Source organism: Protopterus annectens, chromosome 4.part0, assembly GCF_019279795.1.
Source record: "Protopterus annectens isolate FY-2018-M chromosome 4.part0, PAN1.0, whole genome shotgun sequence".
Classification (NCBI taxonomy): Eukaryota; Metazoa; Chordata; order Ceratodontiformes; family Protopteridae; genus Protopterus; species Protopterus annectens.
Window position 1 is genome coordinate 1,263,496,297 of NC_056733.1, and position 25,987 is coordinate 1,263,522,283.

The window sequence follows — 25,987 nt, forward strand, 5'->3', positions numbered from 1 at the left end:
TAAGGTTCCTAGTAGTCATTAGCCTAGTATACACTTGAACTGTACTATAATCACTGAAGCCCACTGTCTTCATGCAGTCACTGATAAGGCTGGTGCACAATCTTCAACAATCAATAAATTGACATAAATCAGAAAAAGAATACAGCTCTCCATGAGGACCCACTTTAGAGTTCAAGTATTATGTGCTCACCTGTTTTATCCCAGACTTCTGATCATAAAGTGCCATTGAGAACAGTCTTGTGTCTCTCATATATGTACAGTAATGTTTGATCCAGGCAGATCCAAAAGGACCTGAAATAAAAAACAAAAGATTTGTCAATAACTTTCACTGACTCGGTAGGCATGTCTGTGAGGGCTATATGGCAGAACCGCTTGCTGCTTAGGACACAACGAGTTTTATTAACTTTAAAAATGGTAAGCATTTTTCAAGTACAAATCAACAAACTCTGTATTAACTGCAAATGTATGTGGAATTAGTCAGCGTAAGCAAGTAACTCTTAGATTAAAATACACATAACCTGTATTAAAATGCATCAGATAAATTTGCATAAATACTCATTCTTTAAGAAAACTGCAACAAATAATTATTTTTAAGCATTTTTTAAGAACAGGTAACAACTGAAAATCTGTTATTTGAATCTCCCCCTTCATAGGTACATCATACCTGACTGACACCTTCTTATTTACTAGGTTCATAGGTTTATACTAGGCTGATAACCACTGGGTTGTTTTTAAGCCTAGTCATGCATCCCGAATCTCTGATAAGTTCTGGTACCCTTGAGAAGTGTAAGCAGGGGTTTGGAAGATGAAACATTTCAAGCAGAGGAGATGAAAGATTTACAGGCTGCCTGTGTCCATTTGGGACATGGGTGCCAAACCAGGGTTGAATTTCCCGTTCTCCATCCAATAATCCAAGTTGCACTTTAATTGGGTTAGGGAGGAAATCTGCTTCACATGGATGAGCAGCCTGTTCCAAAGGGGTAGTTTCTGGGATACATGCCTATCTCTCCAGCAAGTCCTACTCATATCACTGGAAAGGTTTAATTCTTTAGAAAAGGTAATTCTGGTGTTAGTTTTGCAAACATGTAGGAGGTCCATCAGGGTGTGGTCTGACAACATCTTGCATGCCAAGCTTAGATCTCCCCTAAACAGCCTCTAAGAAATAGAGTACAGGGATAGGGTTTTGAGGCAGTCGGCATATGATATGTTACTTAAGCCCTGTATTCATTTATTAAGGAACCTCTGTGGATGTTCCAGTTGTTGGATATGCCTGATTAGGTACATACCAAATGGGGCACTGTACTAAATGACAGGTCTGATGAATAATGAATACAGTGGAACAATGACTTCCATGGACCCAGATGCCATACCTTTGTTTATAAGTTGCACAATATAAAATTTCCTCACTACTGTACATATGTGATGATCAAAGGCAAGATTACTGTGTATGTGTCCCCCCAAGTCCCTGACAAATGCATCCGTTTATAGGGGTGTGTTTTCAATACGATAGTTTTCCAGGAGTGGATGACTTCCTGAAGAATATTATGCACTTCTTGATATTTAGTTTTAGTCCATGGCTCTGACACAAGTTCTTTGTCTGTGTCAGCCCTTCTTGGAGAACATTAGCATCATTGGGGAGCCTATGACTGCACCTAATTTGCAACTGCCTGGAAATTTGGTCAACCACAGTATATACATGTTCAAGATTATGCATGCATCTGATAAACTTGCAGCTCTAAATTCAACATTTAGACTTCCTTTTTAGTGAGTTACAAGTTAACTTTAGTGGCTATTGTAAGTAGCTCTTGTTTTGTTAAAGACAAAGTATAGTTGCATAAGTAAACATACCATAACAGTACTTGTTCAAATGATCACTGCTGCAGTAGCCTAAGCTATATAGGTTATAGTCTGCAAAGCTTCGGGGCACCTTCCACACCTCCAAACCATTAGCCAGCTTGAGCTTGGTTCACTAAAAACAGGTTTGGGCCCCAAGCCCTTCACAGCTTTCACTCCAACACAGAGTGGGAGGCTGAGCCCTGAAAGGACAATGATTGGAACAACAACAAAAAAAAAAAGTCCACATCAGGAAACAAGACGGGTGGAGGGAAGGAGCGACCACTGCAACAGTAATCACTGAAACATATATTGTTATGGTAACTTTACTTAGAATGCTGTACTACATTCTTCATGCTGATTACTGCTGCAGGAGCCTAAGCTATATGGGTAGATTACCATATCTTACAAATTTTGGGAGGTGGAATGAAAGTGGAGCCCCTGGAGAATGGTCCTAAAAAAGTTATGCACTCACCATAATGTTCCACCTGTGTTATCCATTTTCATTCTTCCTCAATTGATTTGTTCGGATCAGAGACTCAGATCTGACTCGGCCACTTTTTCCAGAACGCCAAGATCCTAGAACTCTCGGGCTCCTCCCTTTACCCATAATGCCCAAACAATATAACATACCTCATATCAAGTTTGCTGCCCCTAGATACAACAGGAAGGTGGCAGAACATGATAAAGGGAAGCTCTAGCTCAAACAAAAAACAGAGGTTCCTCTAATGCTCTTCAATTTCTCCAGAAGAAAATAAAGGAGGAGATAGAAGGGTGGGGAGTTGAAGAATGAAAATGGACAACAAAATGAAACGCTATGGTCAGTACATAACTTTTTAATCTGATGCTTTCATTTTCATTCATTTGTCAACTGATGGGACAGAGTCAATGCTACCACAACCCTGGGAGGAGCCTAAGGAAGGATATTCCAGAGTACTGCTGAGCCAAAGGCTGCTCTGCCCCTAGAGACCCGATCAAGTTTGTAATGAGCAATAAAGGCATGAGGTTATGGCTGCACAAATATCTCAAGGATGCTCTAGACCAAAAAGCTGAAAAAGCTGTCATAGACCTAGTGGAATGGGCTCTAGGAGGATTTGGTAAAGGTAAACCCCATTTTCCATAGACAAAGTAATACAATCAGTTAACCATTTGGTCAATGCATCTTTAGATACTGGGTTGTGATGTTGTCTATGCATACCAAACACATTTAACATATAGTCTCCTTTGTTTGAGAAGTTTGGAGAGGAAATTGGGAGATTAATGACCTGGTTAATATTTGACTCAGAAGCTACCTTAGGTAGAAAAGATTGATTAGTTCATAAAGACAGCCTGTCCTTGTGAAAAAATATTAGACAAGGGGGGTTTTGAAGACAGAGCCTGAAGTTCAGATACTCTAGAAAAGACTGCAATGTCAGAACAATAGCTCTCATCTCTAGGTTGTTGATATGTGTCTTGGCCTCTTTGGAAGACCACATACCTTGGACTGTCCTTTCCAAGTAGTGCCCCCCCCCCCACAACTGAGCTGGTAGGTGACTGAGGTCTTGGGAAGGGAAAGAACAAAGGAACGGCCCTCATATAGTGGATTTTAATGAATCCAGCACAGAACTTAACTCTTACATGCTTGGGTAATCTTGACTGGCATGGATAATGGATGCTGGAGAATAGACCATTGAATTGGCAAAGTCCACTGTAGGATTCCTATATGGAACCTGGCTAGCAGGACAACGTTGACTGCTGCTACCATGGAACCCAAAGTTTGAATAATCAATTGGGCCAGAAGGGATACAGTCTGAATTGCTTTCATGACCTGGGATTGTAGGATGTCTACTTGAGATAGCAGGAGAGAAGCTATCTGAGTGGCTGTGTTCAAATGAGCACCAATGAACTCCAGACTCTGTGTTGGTGTGAGTTGAGATTTGTTACAATTGATTAATATTCCCAGATGGGAGCAAAGCTGGAGTAAGTAATCCCTTGGTTGAATCAGTTGATACCTTGTTGAAGCAGTCAGGAGCCAGTCATCTAGACATGGAAACACTTAGAATCCAAGCAGTCTCAAGTGAGCTACTATGACTGACATGCATTTGCTGAACACCCTGGGGACCGTGGTGAGACCAAATGCAAGTGCTCTGAACTGGTAATGATGGGCCCCAGCAGTAAACATAGATATCTCCTGGAACACCTGTTCATTTTGATGTGATAGTACACATCCAGTCATCCTTCTGCAGAAAGGGCAAAATAAACTGTATCATAACCATCCAGAACTTTGTATACTGAACAACTGGTTTAATTTGCTGAGATCTAGAACTGGTCCCACGTCCTCTGTCTTTTTTGGCACCAAGAAGAATTGTGAATAAGTTCCGGACCCCTCTGGACTGGGAGGACCTCTTGGATGACTCTTTTTCTAGCAGCTTTTTTATATCTAGAGAAGCTGCTTCCCTCTAACTGGGTAGAACACATTGGGGATTTTCTTCTGAACAGCTGAACGGGGTTGGGAAAATGGTAAGATATTTTTATTTATTTAACATTTATTTACCGGGAAAGTCAGACTTGGAACAAACACATTTTCACTGAAGGCTCAGGGAGAACTTTGTAACATGGGAAGAAATAAAAGCATCTGGAGAAAACCCACACAAATGCAGGGAAGACATGCAGACTCCACACAAAAGGTATCCCAGATAAGAAATAAACTGGGGAATCTTGCTGTGAGGTGACAATGCAACTGCTGCACCACTGCACCATCTGACTGCTGGATATAATCCTCTGCAGCCATGATTCTTTTGTAATATTTACCCATGCTCTCTGGCCAGGGAAAGATAATTCCTGACTGCCTCCGGAGATGGATAGTCGGGCCTCCCTTCAAGAGCATCGGTAGGGCTTATCTGTGAGAATGAGTCTCTAGATCCCTGTTTGTGTGAACCACCTGTGCCGCAACGGTGGTGTCTTCCATTAGAGTTCCCCCCCCCTTCCCTAGGGGGAAAGTATCTCCATGTGAGTCCTAGAAAGGACCCTGAGACTTCTTACACCACACGTTTCTAGAAAAGGGCCTTTGAGGGCTACAAAAATACACCCATGGCAGACAGGCTCTTTCTTTCTTGTTCGCACCTGGAGAGTGTCCCTTTCACTTTCAGGCCAAAAAGTAAAGATCTGTCAAGAGATGCACTTGACAAAAGAAGACTTAAATGGTGCTGCAAAGTCACACAAGTGCATCCAGGCATGCCTTCTGAAGGAAATACCTGAATCCACTGCCTGTGAGATACCTAACGCAGTATGTGAGATTAACCTCATGGACGACTTGGGCATAAATTGGAGGATAGCCAGCTGCAAGGAAATTCTATTCCCTTCCTTTGAGAACATGGATCCCGAAAGAGATTTCATAAGCTCCTTGATCAAATCTCTCTGAAGTCTTGTAAAGTGTGCCAAATAATTCATCGAACTAAGAGTGAAGGTCGCTGAAACATAGACATTCTTCATAAACCTGTTCAGCACCCCAGACTCTCTGTTAGGGGGATGAAAAGATAAAAAGAAGTTATGTCTTACCATAACGTTCCATCTGTATTGTTGACCCTCGTTCAGTCAATATGCATGGGTATCGGTTCCGAGCTCGGAACCCAGCCAGTCATTTTCCAAGCTTGCGTCAGCTTCAAACTCTCGAGCTAAACTTTTACCCACAATCCCCCTTCTCCCTGTTACCTCAGATTGAGTTTGCGAGTCAAAGAAGGAAGAGGCTACCTCTGGTCAAATAACCTAAGAGAACGGGATGGTGAGATCCACTAGAAACCACAGGAGGGGGAAGGAGGGAAGGTTGTAATGACTGAACGAGGATCAACAATACAGATGGAACATTATGGTAAGACATAACTTCTTTATCTGATATTGTTAATCCTTGTTCATTCCTTACGCATGGGACAGAGTCCCCAGCTACCTCTATTCCTGGGAGGCTCTCATGGAAGGACATTCCTGAGCACCATAGAACCAAAAGATGCTCTTCCCCTGGAGGCCAAATCCAATTTGTAATGACTGATGAAGGTATGAGGCGTAGCCCAAGGTACTGCTGCACAGATGTCATGTAAAGAAGCTCTGGCATGGAAGGCAGCAGAAGTTGCCACCGACCTTGTTGAAGGTCATGGTAGTAGGCAACGAGATATTACGTTGTGTATAAATAAAGGTCACACAGTCCTTCAACCATCATGTTAATGTGACCTTAGCAACAGCAGATCCTAATCTAGGTCCAGAAAAGGCCAAAAATAACTGGTCAGATTTACGAAAGGGTTTAGTCCTGTTTAAGTAAAAACGGATTTGCCTGTCTATATCTAGGGTATGTAGGCAATACTCTCCTCGGTTTGAATGATTGGGAAAGAAACTGGCAATTCAATGGCTTAATTAATGGGCATTTCAGAGATCACTTTAGGCAGAAATGACGGATTAGTTCTCAGAGTCACTCTATCTCTGTGAAAAATCAAGTATGGACTCTTGATACATAAAGTTTGAAGCTCAGAAATACGTCTGGCAGAAGTAATGGCGACCAAAAACAAGGTTTTCCATAACAAATACCTGAGGTCGCAAGAAGAGGCTGGTTCAAAAGGTGACATTGTCAGAGCTTGTAGAACTAATGATAAATCCCATGGTTGAATAGGTTCTCTAAAAGATGGCTTCAGATGAATCACACCTTTTATGAAGGTCTTGCACAATTTATGGGACATAAGAGAGGAATCTTGGACACTCTCATGAAAAATTATAAATTGCAGCCAAATGAACTCTAATGGTAGAGGGTGATAGACCCGAATGAAACAGGTCGGCCAGATAGTCTAGTATTATTGACACTGGTGCTGAAAAGGGGTCTACTTGTTTATCTTTAAGCCAACGGGTACATCTTTTCCGCTTGCTCAGATAAGTAATTCTAGTGGAAGACTTATGAGAAGCAATTAGAATATCACGTACTGGTAAAGAAAGATCATTCTGCCTGGCAATCAAGGGAATTGGAGTAGCCAAGCCATGGCTTCAGGCTGTTCAAGTTGGGATGAATCAGGCTCTGTGGGTGTGAGATCAACTCTGGGGTTGGATGGAGAATCCATGGTCGATCTAGTAGGTGAGGCCAAAGGAAGGCAAACCAAATCTGTTGAAGCCAATATGGTGCTATGAGGATCACCTTGCTCTTCAACCAACGGGCTTTCTTCAGAAACTGGGGAATGAGGGGAAAGGGTGAAAATGCGTAAAGAAGACCCGAGGGCCCATCGTGGACTAGAGCATCCCGGGGTGACTGTCCCAGAAGGGGAATCAGGGCGAAGTAATTGCTGCATTTGTAGTTGGTCAGGGATGCAAAGAGGTTGCAGCAAGGACGGCACCAGCGGTGGAAGATCTCCACCACTATCAAGGGATTCAGGGACCACTCGTGAGGTTGAAGAATGCACCTGCTGAGTCTGTCTGCTATCACGTTGGAACTCCCGGAAATGTGCGTTGCTAGAAGAAAACGGTTGATAGCCATCGCCCATTGCCATACCCTCATGGCCTCTTGACAAAGGAGGTAAGATTTGGTTCCGCCTTGCTTGATGATGTACCAGACCACCGCCATGTTGTCCAATTGAATCGCAATTGTCCCAGACGGCAGCAGGGGATGGAATGCTTGCAACGTCAGAAGCACCGCCCTCAGCTCTAGAACATTTATATGCAGATGGGCTCCAGTTTGGACCAAGTGCCTTGGACTGTCTGTCCCTGACATAGCCCCCCCACCCCATCAGGGAGGTGTCCATGGTCACTGTGGCCTTGGGTTGCTGGGGGGAGAAGGGGCGAGACCATTGTGAGAGATTGTGTGTCATCCACCAATTTAAATCCTGTTTGCACCTGTGGGTTACTCAAATCATGGCTGAAAGGGGATGCTGAAAAGGATACCATTGGGTGAGCAGTAGCCATGTAAATGCCTCATGTGAAACCTGGCCAGGGGAACAATGGTGATGGAGGCTGCCATGGAACCCAACAGCTGTAGAACCGAGTGAGCCGTGGATTTTTCCTTTGAAAGGACTGGAATTAGTTGTTGCTTTATCCTTAGAATTTTGTGCTCTGGAATAGCAGCTCTGCAGTTTTTTATGTCCAAGATAACCCCGATGAATTCTGTCGACTGAGATGGGGTGAGATTGGATTTTTGCCAGTTTATGGTTATGCCTAACCTTTGAGCAGAGAGGAGAGAGTATGCCAGGGCTTTTTCCAGTAGATGTCTGGTGGGGGCGGAAATGAGCCAGTCATCTAGGTATGGAAACACCTGGAATCCTTGGAGTCGCAAGTGAGCTGTGACAACTGCCATGCACTTTGTGAACACTCTGGGGGCTGTAGAGAGTCCGAAGGGCAGTACTCTGAACTGGTAGTGACTGGCTCCTGCACAAAAGCACAGAAATCTTCTTGATGGCCTGTCCACCTTTATGTGGTAGTACACATCTTGAAGATCTATTGAGCACATCCAATCATCTTTTTCCAAAAGTGGGAGGACACACTGTATTGTGACCATCTGGAATTTTTGTACTCTCACAAACTTGTTCAATACACTGAGATCCAAAATTGGTCTCCAGTCCCTGGTTTTCTTTGGCACCAAAAATAGTCTTGAGTAGAATCCGGATCCTATCTGGTCTGGAGGGACTATTTGGATGACTCTCTTTCTTAGCAGCTTTTCTAACTCTAGTGCTGCTTCTTCCCTTTGACTGGGTGGAACGTCGGGAAGATTTTTTGAAGGGACGGGACAATGATCGAAGGGGATATGATAAAGTACAGTTTTGTACCTACCATAAATGTAGATGTCCGATAGATATGCAACTGCAGTCATAACATATGGGTTGTCCTGCCTCAGGCAGCCCTCGGTCGGCCGGATTCCAAAGTCTGGGTCCGGCGTCGGCTGGTGTCGCCTCCTCTCCGACGTCAGAACGGCTGGAGTATAAAGGCATCGGCCGACGCCATCTTCTTCAGTGTTTCTTGCCCCAGATGCCAGGTGCCCTCCTAGGAAGGCTAAATTTGGTGAATGGATAAACAATTCCAGACATGCACAACAGTAATAAACAGATACACCATAGGAGATACCCCCAGCTAATAGGAATAGGGGTAGTGGACCCATAAAGAAAGTTGCAGAGGGGTAGGAGGGTGGGAAAATCCGACTTCAGTTGCATATCTATTGGACATCTACATTTATGGTAGGTACAAAACTGTACTATGTCCTTCAAGAATGCAACTGCAGTCATAACATATGGGTTGAATACCATAGCCAAGCTGGGGGTGGATGGAACTAAGAAAGGGATGGTGTAGCTAAAATGCCCTGCAGGACTGCCGAAGCAAAGCCTGCTCAGGATCTGGAGTATAAGGGCAAGTTGTAGTGCTTGGTAAATGTATGCACGGAGCTCCATGTAGCAGCCTCTAGAATGTCCTTTGTAGCCACTCCTCTTAGGAAAGCTGTGGATGTGGCTATAGCTCTGGTGGAATGTGGCCTAATATTGGCTGGCACACCTTTTCCATGGAAAGAATAGCAGAATCTGATGCAGTGTCCAATCCATTTTGAAATTGTTTGTTTGGAGATTGCTTTTCCTTGTACTCCAGCAGCATAGGCTACAAACAGTTGGTCAGACTTTCTGGTGGCCTTAGTTCTGTCCAAGTAGTAGCGTAGTTGCCTGTGTATGTCCAAAGTATGCAGCAGTTTTCCCCCCCTGTTTTGAGGATTGGGGAAGAAAGTAGGCAGGTGAATAGCTTGATTTAGAGACACCCTGGAAATTACTTTTGGCATGAATGTAGGATTGGTTCTTAGAGAAACTCTGTCCTGATGAAAAATGAGGAAGGGAGGTACTGCCATGAGTGCCTGTATCTCCGAGACTCTTCTTGCAGATGTGACTGCCAATAGAAAGACCGTTTTCCATGATAGAAATTGCATTTCTGAAGTTGCTGCTGGCTCAAAAGGAGGAAACGTTAATTTTTCCAAAACGAAATTGAGGTCCCATGCAGGTACTGGCTGTTTTCTGGGAGGTTTGATATTCTTTATCCCTCTTAGGAACTGTCTTAGCAAAGGATGTGAAAACACTGGTGGATCACAATTGTATTTTGCTGAGATTGCTGAGGCGTGAATCTTAATAGAAGAATATGAGAGTCCAGTATGAAACATTTCTGCCAAGTATTCCAATATCTGAGGTATACTCAGTAATGTTGTATCCTGACCCCTGTTGGCATTCCAGATGCTGAATCTCTTCCACTTGGCTGAATAGGTTTTTCTGGTGGAAGGTCTGCGTGCTTGGAGTAAGATCTCTTGAACTTTTTTGGAAAGAGAGATAGCGGAAGGAGTCATGGTAACCTCCAGGCTGTCAAATGCAATGTTTTCAGGTTTTGATGGACAGTCCTGTAATTGTGTTGTGTTAGAAGCAGGGGCCATAGGAGCAGAGGCCATGTTTTGGTCCAAGTTATGCTCAACAGCAATGGGTACCAGTGTTGCCTTGGCCAGTCTGGAGCTATCAAAATGCCTGTTGGTTGTTCTGCTTTGATCTTCAGTATCACCTTGGTCAGCAGAGGTAGAGAAGGGAATGCATACATTTTTAGGGAATTCCAGCTGAAGGAGAGAGCATCCGTTTTCCAGGCTAGAGGATGGTGGGTCCTTGTGCAGAACTTTTCCAGGTGATGATTCATGTGAGAAGCAAAGAGATCTACGTCCGGTCTTCCCCATGTCTTTGTTATTTGTGAGAAAATGTGAGGATGCAGCATCCATTCGTGTGGATCCAAGAAATTTCTGCTCAACTTGTCCGCCAGTACATTGTCCTTGCCTGGCACAAACTGGGATTGTAAATGTATCTTCAGACTCAGGGATTTTTCCCAGAGAATCATTGTAAGTCTGCAGAGGGGATAAGAATGAGTGCCTCCCTGCTTGTTTATATACCACATGACAGTGGTGTTGTCTGTCCTTATTAGCAAATGTCCTTGTTGTAGTGATTTTTCGAAAGTCTCGATTGCATGTATCACTGCCAACATCTCTTTTTGGTTTATGTGCAGATGTCTTTCCCTTGGTGTCCATAGAACTTGAATGCATCTGCCCTCCATGTGCGCTCCCCATCCATGATCTGAGGCATCTGTTGTAATCATTTGACCTGCTTGAGGTCTGTTGAAAGACATGCCTTTGTTTAACTGACTTGCTTGAGCCCACCATAAAAATTCTTTTTGCAGACATGGAATGAGTGGGATTACGTCCTCTAGGCTTTGGCTGTGTTGGGACCATAAGCTTTTTAAGTACCATTGCAGCTTTCTCATATGAAGTCTTGCCAAAGGTATCAGAAGAATGCAAGATGCCATGAACCCCAGGGCCTGCAGGATTTTCCTTGCAGTCAGCTGGGAGAGCTTTGCTAGGCCTTTGAAGTACTCTGGTAACTGCTGTTGTTTTTCCTCTGTGAGGTAAGCCATTTGAGTTTCTGTGTCCAGTTTGGCTCCTAGGAAAATAATCTGTTGGGATGGCAGTAGTCTTGATTTCTGAATGTTGACTGTGTATCCCATGGCCTGCAGTAGTTGAATGACATAGTCCAAGTTTGCTGTTAAGGTTTGTTTGTTGTCTGCTTGTATGAGGCAGTCGTCCAGGTAGGGGTATATTTGAATCCCCTGGAGTCTGCAGTGTGCCACTACTGATGCCAGGCATTTCGTGAACACTCTGGGCGCAGTAGATAAGCCAAACGGCAATGCTGAGAATTGATAATGCTCTGTCCCTGCAAGAAATCTGAGGTATCTTCTGCAGCTTTGTCTGATTGGGACATGCAGGTATGCCTCCTTGAGGTCCAGAGTGACCAGCCAAGACCCCTTGCCTAGCATGGGAAGGAGTTGCTGCGACGTCAGCATTTTGAACTTTGGCACAATGAGAAAAGTATTTAGAGAAGACAAGTCCAGTATAGGCCTCCATTTGTTTTCTTTTCTTGGAACAAGGAACAGTCTTGAATAAAATCCCTGGCATTGTTCCTGAGGAGGGACCCTTTCTATTGCTTTTATACTTAACAGCTTTGAAACCTGAGTGAGTGCCTCTGCCCACTGATGATGTGGCAGGTTTGGCATGCCTTGTCTTATTGGTAAAGTATGGAAGTGGAATCTGTAACCCTTGTCTATTAAATCCAGAATCCAGTTGTCCTTGGTTAAGATATGCCAGTTTTTTTGAGAATAAAGATAATTTTCCGCCCAAAGGTGCTTCTCTTTGAGCCTTTGTAGGCGGTATGAAAGTCAAGTCATTGTGATTGTCCTTGTGGTGCAGCTGGGCTGCCTGCGCCACTTCTTTGATTTGGAGGTTGCCATTGGCGGCCCCTGTAGGATCCTCGGTATTGCCCTCTACCTCGGGCACGCCTGTTTTTTCCCCTTTGAAACTTGTCAGAGTCTGGGAAGGACCAATTCTTTGAAGGCCAGTTTCTGCTGAATCTGGGTGGCTGAACCTGGAGGAAATCTTTGACTGTCTGTACTGATTTAGCTTTTTCCTCAATGGACTTCAACACATCTTGTGCATTAGCACCAAAAAGCTTCTGTTTTCCCAGAGGTGCATCAAGTAACTTTACTTTAACATGGTCTGGCAATGGCTGATCTTTTAACCAAGCATGTCTACGTATCACAGCCCCAGTCATAGCTGCCCTACATGAAGCCTCCAATGCATCATAACCACACTGAAGAAAATGATTGTTAACCTGCTGAGTGTTATGTATATGATCCTGCAATGCCTTTCTATCAATAGGCTCAGGAGAGGCTAACTTTTTCTGTAAATCATCCAGTAAAAAATCCTGGTACTGAAACATATGAAAAAGGCAGTTAAGTGACCTCATGGCTAGGGTGGTAGAGGTATAATTAGAAGTTATGTACTCACCATAACGTTCCATCTGAGTAGGTGTATTCATTTGTCTGCAACCTGTGGGTTATGGATCCGATATCGGATCCGAACCGGCATGGTTTACCAGCTATGGATCCAAGCTCTCAGCTCCTCCCCTCACCCATAATGCCCTGCTCTCCCTACATGACCTCAGATCGAGTTTGCCAACAGCATAAACACCCTGAAAAGGGTAACACAACATATGCAGGAAACTGAAAGGCCAGGGGGATAGGAGGGCGGGATGGTTGCAGACAAATGAATACACCTACTCAGATGGAACGTTATGGTGAGTACATAACTTCTAAATCTGAAGTAGGAGATTCATTTGTCTGCAACCTGTGGGACAGAGTCCCCAGCTACCTGAATCTTGGGCGGCCATCATGGAAGGATATTCCGGAGCAGCACGGAGCCAAAATATGCTCTACCCCTAGATGTAAGATCCAACTTGTAGTGGGAAATAAAGGTATGAGATGAAGCCCATGTGGCTGCTGCACAAATATCATCTAGAGGAATCCTAGCCCTAAAGGCTGCCGATGTAGAGACTGACCGGGTTGAATGGGCATGAACACCCTCCAAAAGGGCCTTCCGAAGCTTGATAAGCTAGTAAGATACATTGTGAAATCCAGCGAGATAATGAGACTTTGGAAATTGGCTTGCCCAAATTAAATTTAGCAAAGGAAATGAACAACTGGTCGGATTGTCTATGACCAGCAGTCCTGTTTAGATAAAATCTAAGTTGCCTGTGAACGTCTAAGGAATGAAGCTTGTATTCACCCTTGTTTTAATATTTTGGGAAGAAAACAGGTAGGTTAATGGATTGATTAATGTTTGCTTCAGAAGCTACCTTAGGAAGAAAGGACGGGTTGGTCCTGAGGTAAACACGGTCCGGATGAAAGACCAAGTAAGGAGGTTTAGCTGATAATGCTTGAAGCTCTGAGACTCTCTTGGCCGAAGTAATGGCTACTAAGAATGCGGTCTTGAAAGATAAGAATTTCAGATCTACCATAGCCGCCGGTTCGAAGGGGGGGGTGGTCAAGGCCTGAAGAACCAAGGAAAGGTCCCAAGGAGGAACCGCCTGCTTTATAGGGGGCCTGAGAAGAAAAGTACCTTTAAGGAAAATCTTACACAATTTGGCAGACATCAGTGGACCGGAGTCATGACCAATGTGATAATGAGAAATTGCCGCAAGTTGTACTTTGACTGTGGAACTGCTGGCACCATCATTAAACAGAGTGGTTAAGAAGTCAAGCACCAAAGGGAGAGGAACTGTGAAGGGGTTTAGGCCTTGCCGCTCCGCCCACAAGGAGAACCGCTTCCACTTGCTACGGTAGACTTTCCTAGTGGATGGCTTATGAGCTGCCACCAGGATGGCCTTAACAGGGGACGAAATACCGGGAGACCTGATCAGGAGTGGAACTGGAGCAGCCAAGCGGTCAGCTTGAGGTTGTCCAGGTTCGGAGGAGATAAGTGGGATGGATGAGAAATCAGATCCGAATGGGATCTAGAATCCAAGGAGGATTCACTGAGTGAGACCTTAGGAAGGGAACCAGATCTGTCGAGGCCAAAACGGGCAATGAGGATCATTCTGCACCCCAACCGAGAGGCTTTCTGAAGAACTTGGAGCATCAGAGGCAAGGGGGGATAAGCATAAAGAAGACCGGGTGGCCAAGCATGCACCAGAGCGTCTCTTGGGGAACCTCCGGGAGGAGGTATCAGGGCGAAAAAACTGTCGCATTTGGTGTTTGAGGGAGACGCAACAAGGAGTTCCCCACTGTGCGAAGATGCGTTCCGCTACCCGAGTATTGAGAGACCACTCGTAGGGGGTGAGAATGGTGCAACTGAGTTTGTCCGCCAGGATGTTGGACCGACCCGGAATATGCGTTGCTATGAGAAAGCGGCTGGTGGAGATTGCCCATTCCCACACTCTCATGGCTTCTCGACAAAGGGGGTAAGACCTGGTTCCTCCCTGTTTGTTGATATACCAGACAACAGACATGTTGTCCGATTGAATCGCAATTGTTCCCAAGGGAAGAAAGTCCTGAAGTGCTAGCAACGCTAAGAGCACTGCTCTCATCTCTAGAACACTGATATGCAGCGAGGTCTCTGAATCGTCCCACGTGCCTTGGACCGTCCGCCTGCAATGCCCCCACCCGAGGCAGGGGGCGTCCGTGGTCACCGTGGCGAGAGGGGGAGAGGCACAAAAAGGGCGGCCTCCGTGGAGATCTGGAGAGTGTAGCCACCACAGGAGGGACCGCCTGCACGCTTTGCTGATCGCAATGGGATGATGCATAGGAAGAGCAAGATACACTGAACCATGAGTGTCCATTGAAGGATATGCATATTGAACCTGGCGAGAGGAAGAAGCGCTATCGCTGCCGCCATGGACCCTAGGGCCCTCAGGACCAACTCCGCCGGAACTGAGCTTGAGTGGAGAATGGCCCGCACCTGGAGCTGTAGGCTTTGCACTCTGTCCGCTGTGAGGAAGGCTCTCAATCTCCTCGTGTCTAACCTGGCACCTATAAAATCTCTGAGCTGCGTGGGTGCTAGGTTGGATTTTTTTGTATTTATCGTGATGCCCAGGCGTGGAGCAAGATGGAGAAAGGAGTCTCGCGCCAAGAGAAGTAGATGCCTTGTTGGGGCGGTGAGAAGCCAGTCGTCCAGGTAAGGAAAGACCTGCACCCCCTGAAGCCTCAGGTGGGCCGCTACCACTGCTAATACTTTGGTGAACACCCTGGGGGCTGTGGTGAGACCAAAGGGAAGGACCCGGAATTGGTAGTGACTGTCCATGAGTATGTGGTAGTACGCATCCTTGAGGTCTATGGAGCACATCCAGTGGTTTTCTCCCAGAAGGGGGAGAATAGACTGCAATGTAACCATTCGGAATTTCTCCTTGGGAACTGCCAGGTTCAAAAGAGAAAGGTCTAAAATTGGTCTTAGATCCCCCGTCTTTTTTGGCACTAAAAAGAACCTGGAGTAGAACCCTAATCCGATCTGGTCTGGGGGGACGGGCTGGATGGCTCTTTTCTTTAGCAGATGGCCAATTTCTGCCAAAGCGGCCTCCCACTGACCGGGTGGAACATCGGGGAGGGACTGCAATTTTGGCAAGTGAATAAAGGGGATACGGTATCCTCTGGATATGATCTGGAGAACCCAGCGGTCTGATGTTATGGACTCCCATGCCGCTAGGTGCTCCGAAAAACGTCCCCCGACTGCCTCCAGAGTGGAGCAGTCGGGCAACCCCTCAGGGCTGCTGCGCGGGCCGTTCAGAGAAGGGTTCTCTGGACCCGAAGTTCCTGGGAGCCCCTCTGCCCCTAGGGCGTCCTCCCTGTCCTCCTCTGCCACGGAAGGACTGGCTGTCCGGAGCAGGCTGGGATTGCTGCGACTTCCGGAACCACATCTTCTTCTGACCCTTTTGGTTCCTAGAATAGGGCCTCTGGGGTGCAGAGAAGCGGATCCCGACGGCAGACAGCGTCTTCCCATCCTTTTCGCTCTGGGTCAAGGTGTCGAACAGTTTTGCCAAAGAGGGCAGAACCATCGAAAGGGGCGTTCGCAAATGACGCCTTGAAGGGCTCCGAGAAATCGCAATGATGGAGCCAGGCCTGACGTCTAGTAACTAGGCCTGCCCCTGCGGCTCTAGCGGCACCTTCCGTAGCATGGGATAGTAGCCGCATAGAGGTATTAGTGACGGACCTGAGAGTGGCCATACGGGTGGAGTGCAGCACTTTGTCCTCCTCCGACATGGACTCTGGGGGGATGCAGCGTATTCTTTTATAAGATCGCACTGCATCCTAATCACATGTGCCAGGTAGTTCAGTGCCCTCACCGAGAAGGTCGCTGAACTAAACATCCGCTTCCCTAAGCGGTCCATCATCCGAGACTCCTTGCTCGGGGGATGGACTGAGGGACTCTCCTGAGCAAGTTCCCTCTTGGTGGCCGCCGTCAACATGGCATCTACCGTAAGCCCCTTACTCCAATGGGCACGGTCAGCCGGGGGACTGAGGATACGGTCGGGCCTTTTTGGGATTGGCTCCACGGTGTCCGGTTCCTTCCACGCCCTGGTGGTAATGAGGTCCACCAGGGGGTCGGCAGGAGGGGACACCCAAGAGGTAGACGGGCCCGCTTCAAATGCCTCCAAGAACACGGACTCGTCCGAGGAAGACTTGGGGGCAGACTACCCCCCCCCTTATGCGGAGCATTTCCATGATGTCTCCAAATGAGACATCCTCGGGGGGTGATCTTGGGGAGCCTTCCCCTTCCTCCAAGTCCATGTCTTCTGTGAGAGACTCGGGGGAGTCAATGTGCCTCCTTTTGCACGTATGTTTGCGGGGAACATCCTCCGGGGGGCTGTCAGAGGACTCCTCGCAAACAGTAACCTGTTCCAGGGGAACAGCTTGGGGCAAAGGAGCGGGCTGTCCCAAGGGCCGGATGGTGGAAGCCTGACCCTGTGCAGATGGAGCGCGGGACGGAGCCGAAGCAAGTGCCGGGGGTCCGGAGACCCTCAACAGGGCCCTTTCCACTACATCAAAAGCCAAAGGGGAGCCGACCTCGACCAAAGGATCCGACAATCGGCTCCCCCTCGGATCCGAGGAGTGGATCGGAGCCGGCGACGAAGAGCTCGGATCCGAAGGGACAGTGCGCTCCGACACAGACGGTGCCGAAGGAGCACTGATCCCCCCGGATCCGAAGCTCGGATCCAGGCTCCGAGAGGTCGGATCCGAAGCATTCGAGGGCAGGGTCGGATCCGAAGTACCAAGTACTATCGGCGTCGACCCACCCCGCCCGGCTGCTCGGCTCCAACGGCTCCGAGCCCGGGTAGCGGGTCGGAGAAGGAGCAATTGGCTTAAAGAAAGGGGTCGAGCTCCCCCCCAGAGGGGGGGGGAGGCAAGAGCACTCCCATCTGCATCTGGGCCTGGATGAACCTTCTCATCATCCAGTCCAGATCAGCGTCTGACAGGCTATACGTCGATCTCGACGAGGCTACAGAGGTAGGCCTAGAGTGCCTCCTGGATAGCCTCGACGGAGATCAGGTCTCCTCCTCCTCAGGTCCTGGTGAGAAACACACAGGTGACCGGAGCCGAGGAGGGGGAGAACCGGCAGACAAGGAGGCCGGAGGAGAAGCCCGCTTGGCTGGCGGGGCCGAAACAGAGGCCTCGGCCCGCCGCTTATGGTGCTTCTCCCTCCTGTCCTTCTTTCTTGCTTCCCTCTCCTCCGAACCACTACAGGGAGGTTGAGTCCCAGGAGGAGGAGGGGGAGCTGGAGAGGAGACAACCGTAGAAACGGTTACCCCCGAAGGAGCGGAGGCCGGAGTCGAGTCCGGTGGCAAAAGACCCGCCAAGACAAGCTTGGACCTCCGCTCCTTCAATGCCCTGGGGTTGAACCCTGCACAAATGGAACATCCAGAAGTGAGGTGTTCAACCCCAAGGCATCTAACGCACCGAGTGTGGCCATCAGCCGGGGAAAGCTTATGGCCACACTCGGAGCACTTAGAGAACACAGCTTTGGGTTGTTCAGACATCCCAAATTACCAAAAAAAGTTACTTAAACTAAGTTGGTAAAAGTAAAGTAACTAAAGCACACAACAGGCCCAAACACACACTACGCTACCAGCGAGGGGAGGGAAGGTAAAAATTAAATTTAAAACACTAAAAGTATAATACAGTAATACGGGAACCTAAACTTCCACACAACTTTCACACAAAACTACAATTTTTAAACCTCTAAATACTTGAAAAAGAGCACTTAGCTGAAGAGCTTAGAAACACAAATCTGGTCACCAGCGCGGCAAACAAGATCTGAGGTCATGTAGGGAGAGCAGGGCATTATGGGTGAGGGGAGGAGCTGAGAGCTTGGATCCATAGCTGGTAAACCATGCTGGTTCGGATCCGATATCGGATCCATAACCCACAGGTTGCAGACAAATGAATCTCCTACTTCAGATACTTTTTTACCCCATCTCTCCAGGGACCTAGCTTCCCTATCCGCTGGCAGTGGATTCTTGGCAGTGGAAGTAGCCACTCCCTTGGGGCCCTGTGAAATAGTTTCTAGATCCACAGAGTGGGCCTTAAAGAGATGTTTGTGAGTGTCAGGGACCCTATAATATCTGTCTGGCTTGACAGGAGCAGGGGGGAGAGAATCAGGGTTAGCACTGGAGTCAGAGAAAACATCATCCAAAACATCCATAACTGGAGGAATAGCTAAAGGTCTGTGCTGGGGAAGCTTGAGGAAGGTACGTAGCCTTTTCCTGGAATCAGAGAATTCCTGACCCTGCCATTTAAAATGTTCCCTCATAGAGTGCAGGACTTCACCAAATGAGAAATCCTCTGGAAGGGAGGCAGAGGGAATTGATTCCTCAGCATCAGAGTCCTCATAGCCCTGGAAGGATTCTTCTTGGGTATCTGAATGCTCAGAATCCCCAGAGGCTTCATCTGAAGAGAGGTTGCCAGCCTGCTCAGTTCTGGGCTTTTCTCTGCAGGTGGCTGAGAACCTCTGTCTGGGTGAGGCTGAGACCCCCTGATAAGAGAAATAAGATCTGCAGCAAGATACATGATCTGTTTATCAGAAGAAGGGGCCTGAGCAGCAGGTTTAGGATGGGCCTTGGCCTGGCTGGCGGCCTTAGCACGTGCAAAGGCCTTGATGGACATGGATAGAGGAGGCCTTGCAGCCCCACGTGCAGGAGTAACCTTGTCTACAGGAATGGTGTCGGGTAGATCCAGAACTTCGGTTTCCGGAGGAAAATCAACAACCTGCACCGGAGAGGTCTCCAAGACTGAAGGACGTGTTAACGCTGTGTCGTCGGCCTGGAGCGGTTGAATTACCGCTTCCGAAGGGACCGAAGCACTAGCGGAGGGTTTAGGAGTTGCATCGGTGGTGGACGCGGGCCGAGGATGTCGGTCCCGGTCCTTTCGTTTTTTGGTAGATTGAGTTGTCGGTTGATCCAACGGCATGATATACACGAAAGATTCACCGAAAAAGTCTTCGGCAAATTCTGCCCGGCGCCTGAGAGTGTGCTTATTAAAGCAAGCACAGGCAGCACAGGCCGAGACGTCGTGGTCTGGGCCCAAGCAAGGAAGGCAGTAAGAATGGAAGTCCTTATGAGGTATTTGTTTACCACAAGACAAACAATTATTAACTTTCTAAATTTGTTCTGACATAAGCTGAGGCAAGAAAAAAAGTTCCCCAACGGGGTACTTAGCTTTTAGATGACTTCGGTACTGAAAACACGGGAGCTGACCGACCGGCACTTGCGAACTGCTTCTGCTTCGGGCACCGCGCGGCAAGAAAGACTGAAGAAGATGGCGTTGGCCGATGCCTTTATACTCCAGCCATTCAGACGTCGGAGAGGAGGCGACACCAGCCGACGCCGGACCCAGACTTTGGAATCCGGCCGACCGAGGGCTGCCTGAGGCAGGACAACCCATAAGTTATGACTGCAGTTGCATTCTTGAAGGACATCCTCTGGTTATAATCCTTTGTACCCAGGAATCGGTGGTGATGGTTAGCCAGGCAGAAAGGTACAAGGAGAAATGTCCCCCAACCACCTCCAGACGAAAGGAGTTGGGCCGCTCTTCAGGAGTGCTTTTAGGATTGACCAGGGAAAGAATCCCTGGAACCCTGGTTACGTGGACCTCCTCTGGCCTGAAAGGAGCGTCTTCCCTGTGAGTTTCCCCCTCTGCCTCTGGGGGAGAACTGGGCCTGTGTGTTACAGAAAGGACCCTGAGATTTCTTGAACCATATCTTCTCACTCTTTTGGTTTCGGGAGAAAGCATGTTGAGGGGAAGAATAACAGACACCTATGACAGAACGGGTCTTATCATCCTGTTCACATCTGGCCAGTGTGCTTTTAACTTTGGGCCCAAACAATGTGGAGGCCTCAATGGGGACATTAAGAAAAGAAGACTTAAAGGGTTCCGAGAAGTTGCACAAGCATATCCAGGCATGTTGTCTCAAGACCGCAGCTGAACCCGCTGCTCCTTCTGATGTGTGAGATATCAGTCGCATAGAGGAGTTAGATATAGATTCAATGGTGGCCAGCTGAGAAGCCACTTTGTCACAGACCTCATGAGACACGGCACCAGCCAAGGTTTCAGAGAGCTCAAAAACCAGATCCCATTGAAGCCTGGTAAAATGTGCCATAAAATTCAGGGATCTGATACCAAAGGTCGCTGAAGCAAAGGTGCACTTCCCTATCCTGTCCAGGGCCCGGGACTCTTTGTTAGGTGGATGGACAGTCTGGCTTTCTTCTTCTGCCAGATCCTTATTTGTTGCGGCCGCCACCACCAGAGAATCCACAGGAAGACCTTTGGACCAATGGGGATCCGAAGCAGGAGGGGACAAGATCTTATCTGGCCTCCGGGGGATAGCTTAGACGGTATCAGGAGCCTTCCAAGCATGCTGCACAATGAGCCGGACAAGTTCATCGGCGGGTGGAGTAACCCAGGAGGTAGGGGGCCGGGCGCGAAAAGCCTGCAGGAAAACAGATTCCTCAGAGGTCAGATTAGAGGACTGCCCGTCACCTCTCTGTTTCAGGATTTCGAGGATATCACCAAAGGATACCTCAGAGGGTGACCAAGGGGATCCTTCCCCCTCATCAAAATTTGTGTCTTCGGTGAGGGACTCCTTTGTGGAGTCCATGTGCTTCCTCTTACACAAACTTTTCCGGTGGACCTTCTCAGCAGGAGAAGCTGGAGAAGACAGTGGAAAAGGGGATTCCTGAGGGAATATGTCCTGTGGCCCTTGCACCCGGTGTCCGCAAGGTGTGACTTGTGAAACCAGTGTACCAGAGGAGGGCGGAGGTATAGACAGTCTGGTATCGCCAGCAGCAGCAAAAACCTTCTCCATCAGTTGGTAGGCTGGTCCACCCAAAGAGGAGTGCATGTCTGGGACAAGGGTCACCCCTCCCCTAAGTGGCTCAGCCTGCCGACCCGGAGTCCCTGGATGGCTGTGGAGCAGCAAGCTATGCGTGTCACAACTGACATCCTGGGTCGTAGCAAAACTTTCCTGCCATGAAGGCAACTGCAGTTCCTTAGTGAGATCCATAAAGAGAACCGCAGAAAGGGAAGACTGTGCTATATCTATGGACTTCAAAGGCAATGAAGGAGGAGAATAAGAAGGGGTCTTTGGAGATGGGTGATCACCTCCCAAGGAAGGATAGTTCCTGAGGGGTGGGATACCTCTGGCCAAGAGTACCTGGTCCACAAGACACAACACATCATGTTCGGAAAGGCTTCTAGTGGACCTCATGGAGACTGAGGGAGAAACAGGCCTGTCCACAGAAGAGGCAGACTCAGTGCCCATCTCATCTGACTGCACCGAGGACAACGGTGCTGAGAGAGACTGGACTACTGTTGTCTGCACCAAAGTCGTCATCGGTGCCGAGGTCATGGTCTGCACCGAAACAGGGATTGGTGCCAAAGTGGATGTCAGTGTCGAAGCTGGAAACGACAAGACTGAAGTCAACAATAAAAGCTTTGGTTCCGAAGAAGATATCGGAACCGACGCGGTCAAGGTCTGCGCCGACTGAACGGTCGGTGCTGATACAGTGGTAATGGTCTGAACCGAGGAGCCCCTCGGTGCTGATATATAAAAGGCTGCAAGAGAAGATGGAGCCAAAATCACTAATGGAGCCGAAGGCCTCGGTGCCGAAGGTCTAGGCAAAGTAAGAACTGGGAGTGACTGAGAGAGCTCTGGAGCCGAAACATTAGCCTTTTTAAGTTTTGGTTGGCGGGAGTCCCCAGCTGGGGACGAAGGCAAATATTTAACCTTAGTAGGAACATCCAAGGTTTTCTTATGGGCTCTTGGAGGGGTTGAGGCCTCCGACCCAGAAATAGCCTCTGAAAAGGGAGATTTTAGAAGTCCCTTCAGTAACAGCTTGTTTTTCCATTCCAACAAGGTTCTATTAGAAAAGTTCTCACAAATAGTACAGGGTGAGTCAACAGACAAATGGGAAGCTCCCAAACAATAAACACACAAAGAGTGTGCATCAGAAGTAGGCAATTTGTATCCACAATCAGAACACAACTTAAACCCCAGACTACCTTTCTTATCTGCCATGACAGCAAATTCATTAACAGAAAAGGAACCAACAATGGTACAAGAGAGTACCCGAAGGTATGAGAGAAAAAGGAAAAGGATTACCAACGATGGTAAAGACAGAATACCTCACGGTACAAGTGGTAAACAAAGAAGCAGAAAAACCTGAAGAAAGTATGAACGCTAGATGCAATAGGGTAAGAGATAATAAAATATGAACTTTTCTGACAGAAAAGTAATCTGTAAAGCTATTAAACAACAACTGACTATACTTAGCTCAAGAGAAGTAGCTTGACACGACCAAATGGCAACGCGGCAAACAAAATCTGGGATAATAGGGAGAGGGGAATTGTGGGTAAAGTTTAGCTCAAGAGTTTGAAGCTGATGCGAGCTTGGAAAATGGCTGGCTCGGTTCCAAGCTCATAACTGATACCCATGCATAAGGAATGAAAAAGGATTAACAATATCAGATACTCTGTTATGCTACTTCCTCCTTTGTGGCTGTCTCAACAACCATGGCATCACTCCCTTACTCCAAAGTGCAAAGTCTTTAGTAGGAGTAAGAATCTTATCTGGTCTTTTTGATAATGGATCCATGTCCACCAAGAGACCAGGTCAACAAGCTCATCGGCCAGGGAGTCACTCAAAAAGAAGACTGGTCAGACCGGAAAGCCTCCAGAAACACTGACTCCTCTTGGGAGAGGGTGTTGGAAGATGAGCCAAATCTTTGTTTAAGGAGCCCAAGAATGTCTCCAAAAGAGACGTTATCAGTTGGTAATCACAGGGACCCCTTCCACTCATCAAAATTAGTGTCCTCAGTGAAAGGAGCTTGTGGGGAATTTAAGTGCCTCCTTTTGCACATTTTTCTTATGAGGGATTTCCTCAGTTGGATGCTCTGGGGAAGTATCAGAAGAGATAATAATGCCTTGATGGGTTGGCTGAAAGTTTACTCAGGTAGGCTGTCCCAATGGAACAGACGATCAAGGTTCAGGATACAAAACAAAATGAGGCAAACGGATACAAAACAAAATGAGGCAAAGATGTCTGATCCAAAGAGGGCAGGGGTATCTTTTCTCTAGGCATAGAGAAGACCCACACCACCACCTCAAATGCTGACTGCCTAGGAGATGCAGACGTCAACAGATCAGAAATTCAGCTCTCTCAGACTGTCAGCCCCTACAGCCCCATCAGCACTCCACCCAAGGAGGTAGTCGGAACAGAGTTAACACCGAGGCTCCAAGGGGAAGAAATGTCTCTGACATCTTTGGAGTTGACTGCAATGCTGCAGAGCCGGCTCCAAGATGCTTGATGCCAGTACACTCATAGGTATCAATGGAGTCAAACAAATAAGAATCTTCAGATCCAAAGAAAGCACCCCAAAGAATTTCAGATCAGACAGCTCTGAAATGGAGGGACAGATTGGAGAAGGAGAAATAAAGGGTAGTGTGGTTCGAGGTAGGCTCTCAAGTACTGAGGGGGTTGGAACACAAAGGATTCCCATCTGTATCTGTGTCCTGAGGAATCTGCTCATCATCTTGTCCACATCTGCTTTGGCTAGGTTCCTGGAGGATCTAAGAGATGAGACTGTAGAAGGGGGTCTAGAATGCCTTCTAGGCAGCTGCTTAAGGAAAGGTCAGGGAAGCCAGAAAAAATAGGCTCTGAAGTCGAAGTGGAAGTAAGGATCCGTGGGGATCTTTCAGTCCAGAGACTCTGATCTAGTGAGTACAGATCCATCTTTTTTCAAAACCTTGGCTGAAGGCGCCAGTGAAGGAGCCGAGGTTGAAATAGAATGGTGATCAGGAGACCTTTTATGAGTTTCCTTGTCCTTGACCCACACAATTTTAGACCTATCAACCTACCAACTAAAATCATGGAGGCAGTGATAATGTAGCTTATCGAAAATAACAAAGGAGACCTGCTTATGTTAGATATGGAAGGAAAGTTCTTGCCATTTTCCATTTTTTGAAGAGGGCTGATTGCACATTCTGCTTATCTTGATCTTGCTAATGCTTCTGACACTATTTGACATAAATGAATAATTGCCAATCCATATGTAATTCAATGGGTAACACATTTGCTAAACAAAAGGGCATAAAAAGTTAGGGTGGGAAGTTAACTGTCTGGCCCAGCAGGGAATAACCCATGGTGTCCACATAGCTCTGGTGATACTTATTTTTGGACTCTTTTCAGATATAAAAACAGGAAATGTGCTATAGATAGCAAAATCGGCAAAAGAATGTAAATGGTTAACATAATTACTTCATTAAAAGATAATGAAGTTTCCCAAATTCGTCTACAAAAATTAGCACCTAGTGCTACAGTACTGACCATACTGATAATATCAGTAAATGCAGCATCATAATACCTGCCGAAATGGACATAAATTGTGATTACAAAATAAATGGTTAAGGCATAAAAATAACCATCCTTAAAATACTAGGGACTAAAATAAACATTAACAATAAGCCAGATGAGGAAGGAGAAAGATTAACAGTCCCCGCAGGTTAATTAGATTTGTCTCTCTCTCATTGCCTCAGACTTCATGACAATTAGTATAGTACATGTGTGTCTGACAGAGAGGGTGTTTACAGTACAAATTGTTGAACAATAATGTTGACACATCTGAAGTCTACAATTCTCGAATGGATGATATACCAATCACACATTTCATTACGTTTTTCAATGTCAATTGAGTGTGTGTGCTCAATATATTGTGTTTTACCTTATTGCTGATAGTTTGATGAGCGATGTTGCTGATTTATTTTTGTAGAGCTCTCTTCCTTCTTCAAGTTAGTGTGATTCTGGAGTTGTTACACTTAAGTTTGGGGGTGGGAGGCTTGGCTCCTGTACAAAGGAATTATGTTTGTATTTTTTTTTAGTTGCTAGTCATTTTTGCTTGTTTTTATTTTTTACGGTTACAGTATTTTCTGTGATCAAGATTGTTTTTGACAGCATTTTTTTCTTTTTTGGCAGCTCACTGTTTGGATACCTCATGGTTTTGCTTACATACTTGTACATATCTGTTTCTTTTATCATTTTGTAAAAAGGTAGCTCTGACTGGAAGAAAAACAGTACCTATAAATGAATGAAAGCCCACTGGCCTGAAAAGTTGTTTCACCAAAAAAAATTCTACACAACATATATAGATCAAAAAAAACTTTTTTGCAGGGGGCCAGCCCACCCTCTCGACTCTCACACCATCTCTTAATTATATATTCTAAATCTACAGTAAAACCACTAATACCTCAAATAAAAGGACTGCCTAAAATCCATAAAGATGCATATAAACCA

At 46.8% G+C, this 25,987-nt stretch overlaps 1 protein-coding gene across 1 annotated transcript in view; it reads right to left on the reverse strand.

The window, feature by feature from the left end:
• ARHGAP26 (Rho GTPase activating protein 26) overlaps positions 1-25,987 on the reverse strand; it is a 3,815,868-nt gene that overhangs the window by 2,306,409 nt on the left and 1,483,472 nt on the right. Inside the window, exon 9 of the mRNA XM_044069158.1 lies at positions 191-291. Coding sequence (XP_043925093.1) covers positions 191-291 — 101 coding nt within the window. The remainder of the gene's footprint in view (positions 1-190; positions 292-25,987) is intronic.